At 42.7% G+C, this 5,906-nt stretch overlaps 1 protein-coding gene across 1 annotated transcript; it reads right to left on the reverse strand.

The window, feature by feature from the left end:
* Positions 1-2,954: 2,954 nt before the first annotated feature.
* On the reverse strand, positions 2,955-4,985 carry LOC106393680. Its single transcript, XM_013834357.1, has one exon. It carries the CDS (start codon positions 4,983-4,985, stop codon positions 2,955-2,957), a length of 2,031 nt encoding a protein of 676 aa, XP_013689811.1.
* Between the last annotated feature and the right edge of the window lie 921 nt (positions 4,986-5,906).

Raw genomic sequence — 5,906 nt, forward strand, 5'->3', positions numbered from 1 at the left:
CCTTTGATTTCCATTGTAATTTCCTCGACTTTCAGCATGGAACAAAGGGTCAGTGAAACAGAACCCTAAACGCCGACTCATCTGGAGATTCTTCTTCTGAGATAGGAAACCTGGATAGATAGATCCCAAACTAGAAACCCTACTATGGATTCGAAGAACGGTTAAACAAAGACTTAGGAGGTGATCATGAAGTAGAAGGATCAACCCGAAAGACTGAGTTTGAATGCAAAGCTCTTGTAAGAACTTAAGTTGCTTGAGAAGGAAGTAATAGGTTTAAGAAAGCATTTATTGATTGTATGAATAAAACATTGCTCTAAGGCTGCATATATATAGAAAACCTAGAGGAGGTTTAACTACTAGGAAAATGGAAAATAGAAGATAAAGCCAAGTATTAAAAGGAAAACTAGAAATAAGGAAATCAGATAATGAAGAACCGACATTGTGACTTTCCTGTCACAATACTCCCTCCTTCAGAACATTCTTGGCCTCAAGGATGGAAGCCTGGATACTTGGCAATGAAGTCTTGATAGAACTCCCAAGTAGCTTGTTGAGGTGTAAATCCTTTCCATTGAACCAATACTTTCGTGACAACTTTGTTATGCCTGTTAACCATTTTCTTCTCTAATCAATTCAGGTTCCTTGCTAGTACCAACATCATTGAGATATTGAGGAAGCGTTGGAGCTGAAGCAGGAGGATTAGGGCAAATCTTGAGTTGACTGACATGAAAGACATTATGGATAGAAGTTGTTGGAGGAAGCTCTAGCTTGTACGCACGAGAACCAACCCGATCGAGCACCAAGAAAGGACCATAGTACCGAGGTGAAAGCTTATGGGGAATATTTCGACCCTTCAAAGAATGTTGACGATAAGGCTGCAATTTTAAATAAACATAGTCACCTATCTTGAATTCTCGGACAGAACGACGAGCACCTGCGTATTGCTTCATCCTATTTTGTGCTCGTAAGAGATGGAACTTCATGAGATCAATAACAGCTTCACGTTTCTGAAGTGTTCTGTCGACAGAAGGAGATGAACTCTCGCCTGGAAGGTACGACATGTGAACTGGTGGTGGCTGTCCGTAAACGATCTCGTAAGGTGTACTGCATATAGCTGAGTGAAACGTGGTGTTGTATCACCATTCGGCCAAAGGAAGCCACGAACTCCAAGAATGTGGTGAATCGGACGTCATACAACGTAGATAGGTCATGGGAGTTTTGTTTGTAACCTCTGTCTGTCCGTCGGTTTGTGGATGGTAAGCAGTTGAGAAATTGAGGTCAACGCCATGTACGCGAAATAATTCTCTCCAGACTTCGCTTAGAAATGTTGGATCTCTGTCACTTGTAATATCTTTTGGCATACCGTGGAGACGAAAAACTTGATCCAAGTAAAGCTTAGCAACGTCCATGGCTGTATAAAGATGTGATAAAGCCAGGAAGTGAGCATTCTTACTAAGCCTATCAATAATGACCAAGATACAGTGCTTTCCAGAAGAGGGAGGCCATCCTTCAATGAAGTCAAGACTCACTGACTCCCATACACCAGCTGGGACCGGTAGTGGTTGCAGTAAACCCGGTTTCGCCGCGAGATCATATTTGTTTCTTTGGCAGACCGAACAATTGCGGACATTGTTTTGTGTTTCCAAGCTCATCTTAGGCCAGAAAAACAGAGATTTAATGCGTTGCAGGGTAGAGTCCCTTCCTGAATGACCACCAACGGCTGAATCGTGTAACCATTGAAAGATGTGGACCTTTATTGCTGGATCGTTACCGACCACAAGTTTGCCTTTTCTTCTCAGCTCGCCATTAGTGAATGAATAGGCTGAGTGTTTGGTTGGTTCTGTTTGTAGCTATTGAATGATTTGGTGAAGATTTGGATCAGACTACCAAAGGCATTGAAGGTCTTTGTAGAATTCGTGGTGTATCTGAGATAAGGCGAGATGAAGAAGTTGAGAACCAGAGACCCGCGACAAGGCATCTGCTGCAACGTTTTCTTTACCTTCCTTATATTGAATTTCGAAACTATAACCCATTAGTTTGGATAACCACATGTGCTGGAACGGTGTGGTCATCTTCTTTTCTAAAAGGAACTTTAGACTTCTTTGATCTGTGCGAATTAAAAACTTGTTATGGGCAAGATACGGGTTCCATGTCTGAACAGCGTGGACTACTGCAAGAAGTTCTTTCTCATAAACAGACAGGTTTTGATGACGAGGACCCAAGGCTCTACTGATGTAGCAAATAGGGTGGTTTTCTTGCATAAGAACCGCGCCTATTCCTGTTTTAGATGCGTCTGCTTCAACGATAAACTGTTTAGAGAAGTCGGGCAAAGCAAGAACTGGGGCTGATATTAGAGCATCCTTAACTGTTTGGAATGCTGCGGAGGCTTCAGATGACCATGAGAAACCGTCTTTGCGAAGGAGCAGCGTCAATGGTCATGCAATAATGCTATGGCCTTGAATAAATCGGCGATAATAGTTTGCAAGACCGAGAAAGCTTCGTAGTTGTTTCTGGTTAGCAGGCGTGGGCCAGTGTGCCACGGCTTTAATCTTTGAAGGATCTGTACTGACGCCATCAGAAGATATAAAGTGGCCGAGGTATTCTATTTTTGTTGCTCCGAAAGTGCACTTGGATCTCTTGAGGTATAATTGTTGATGTCGTAGAATTGCGAAGGTCATATCCAAGTGAACCAGATGATCGTCCCATGTGTTGCTATAGATTAGGATGTCGTCGAAAAAGGCCAAGAGGAATTTTCGTATGACAGGTTCAAAAACGTGATTCATGAGACCTTGGAACGTGCAAGGGGCGTTTGTGAGACAAACGGCATCACGAGATAATCGTAATGACCAGAGTGGGTGCGAAACGCTGTTTTGTGGATGTCGTCTGGTGACATTCGCAGCTGATGAAAACCAGCACGGAGGTCCAATTTTGAAAAAAATTTAGCGCTGCCGAGTACATCAAGTAGATCTTCTAGGAGAGGCATTGGATATTTGTCTTTGATGGTTTGTTTGTTGAGACCTCTGTAATCGACACAAAGACGCCAAGACCCATCTTTTTTTCTTTACAAGAACCACTGGGGATGCATACGGGCTCGAGCTATATTGAATGATTCCTTGAGTTAGAATCTCCTGGATCATTTTGTCGATTGCATCTTTCTGTAGCGACGAGTAGCGATAAAACCGTAAGTTGACTGGATTAGCTCCGGATTCCAAAGGTATTTTATGGTTAAATCCCTTACGGAAAGGAGGGAGTTCGGTGGGTTCATCAAAGATGTCTGAATAGGAATCGAGGAGGATCTGTAGTGAGCCTGATGTGTCAGGTTCGGTACCGCTGGCTTCAATGTGGTATAGAATCGTTTCGGGGTTGAGTCCTTGTGATGACTCTGTATTGTCGACTTCCTGAAGGTGTAGAAGTGCCAGTTGCGGTTCATGTAGCATTAACTTATTTAAGCTACTGCTGGAGATGACTTTTGAATCGTTTGGAGTGATTCCCCGGAGGACGTGCTTCAAGCCGTTGAATTTGAATTCCATACGGAGGTTCAAAAAGTCCCATAAAATTGGTCCTAATGTGGAGAGCCATTGAACACCGAGGACGAGATCGCTACAGCCAAGGGGTAGAGTTCTTACTTCAGCTTGGAATTCATATCCTTGTGTCTTCCATGTGAAGTCGCTGCACTTGTAATTGGTGATTAAATCTCCACTGGCCGCGAGTACTGTCATTGGTTTGATTGCTTTGAGATTGCAACCTAAAACCTTAGCCATTTGTAGATCGACAAAGTTATGGGTACTTCCTGGATCAATGAATATGTGTAGTTTTCTCTTCCCGTATTGGCCCATGATTCTCATGCAGTTATATGTCGGTGAGCTATTAAGAGCATGGACTGAGATCGTGGGGACTTTATGATCCTGATCCTCTATAGTGACGTCAGTGGCGGGTGCATCATCTTCTTCGTTTTCAGAAAAATCTCCTTGGTCGACATCAAGATATAGTATCTGAGCACGTTTATGTTTCAGATGGTGGCCCAGGGTGAATGGTTCCTCGCAGAACATACATAAACCTTTCCGTTTACGTTCCTGCATCTCGTCGAATGTGAGACGTTTGTGATTTGTATTCGGGAGGAGAGGTTTCAGGTTAGGTGTTGTGTTTGTAGTTGTGGTTTGGTTTGATGATGATGAATTGTGCTTCTGATAGGGGTTGAAAGAAGATCTAGTCGTCTTTGCCGGGGTATGTTGAAATGAGAGCTCATGAAGTTTTGCTATGCGTGCTGCTTCAGCCACTGTGGTCACGTTAAATTGTCTAACGTGTAGGGGGAGATGTTGGTTCATGTTGGTTAAGAAGATGCTCAAAGCATGCTCTGGTGGAAGTGTGAGTCGTGTCATCGCACAATCAAAATTTTCCAGATAGACATCAATAGGGTCGCTTGCTTGTTTTAAGCTAACAAGTTCGGTGAGAGGGTCGTAGTACAGGTCGCCAAATCGTGAAGATATAGCGCTGACGTAATCTGGCCATAGAGGATATATGTTGTAGCGATTTGCAATATATCCATGGTGACATTGGAGAGATTTTCCGGTCATGTGAAGAGAGGCCAAACGGACTTTTAACTCTGGTGAGGTGTTATCGATGGAAAAGAATTGTTCGCATCGGTAAATCCATTCTTTGAGTTCTGTTCCGTCGAACATAGGAAATCCTACCTTGGTCAAGCGAGATGAGAATGCGTGGGGTAGTGGTGGATGGTGTTCTGCATCGGATGGAGCAGTTTTGATGTTGCTCTGGTCTGATGAAGAGGCGTCTGTTGGCTTGGGTGTAGAGGCGGATTGAGTGTGTTCGAGAGGCGAAGCCTTTAAGATTTGTGAGATCATCGTTTTGAGTTCTGCGATTTCTCCTCCCAAATATTTTCTTATTGCTTTTGATTGCTGTGATTGTGATGAACGGATTTCTTCGAGCTGTTTGTTCACCTCAGACATAGCGGTTGTTGATCTGGTGTCCATGATTTGGTCTGGAGGAAGTTTTCACTGCTCTGATACTACTGAGATAAGAAACCTGGATAGATAGATCCCAAACTAGAAACCCTACTATGGATTCGAAGAACGGGTAAACAAAGACGTAGGAGGTGATCACGAAGTAGAAGGATCAACCCGAAAGACTGAGTTTGAATGCAAAGCTCTTGTAAGAATTTAAGTTGCTTGAGAAGGAAGTAATAGGTTTAAGAAAGCATTTATTGATTGTATGAATAAAACATTTCTCTAAGGCTACATATATATAGCAAACCTAGAGGAGGTTTAACTACTAGGAAAAGGAAAATAGAAGATAAAGCCAAGTATTAAAAGGAAAACTAGAAATAAGGAAATCGGATAATGAAGAACCGACATTGTGACTTTCCTGTCACATCTTCACTCGGCTCGCTGGAGCTCCATAAACCGTGGGCTTCAACCTGCAACAGCTCCGCCGCAGACAGATTTGGTATAGATCTTGGCCAACAAACTCAAGAGACACCGCACATCTCGTCGGGGAGGGTGAAATCCAGCGAAAAAGCAAAGAAGAAAATAGGGAAAAAGGGGGAGAGAAACCCTCTAACGCCGGGAGATGCGCCGTAATCTTCTTCTTTGTTTTGCTAGAGAAGATTGGAGAGAACCAAGTGGACATTTTGCCAAACTCAATCGTTTCGAGTTTATTTGAGTGAAAAAGATTTTTTAGTCAATTTATCAATAGAAAGTACCCCACAAGCTGAAAGTTTGTGAAGATGTAAATAGACAACACAAAAGTATATCTATGTGTAAATTTTTCTATAATATGACACCCCTAACTTAATGGGGCCGCCTTTGAGTGTACGCTCTATGCATAATTTATTATTATTTTTCTTTCTGAAGAAGCAGTTTTCGTAATTGTAAGGGTGATCAACTTGTTGTAAA

The sequence above is a fragment of the Brassica napus genome, chromosome C9, assembly GCF_020379485.1.
Source record: "Brassica napus cultivar Da-Ae chromosome C9, Da-Ae, whole genome shotgun sequence".
Classification (NCBI taxonomy): domain Eukaryota; kingdom Viridiplantae; phylum Streptophyta; class Magnoliopsida; order Brassicales; family Brassicaceae; genus Brassica; species Brassica napus.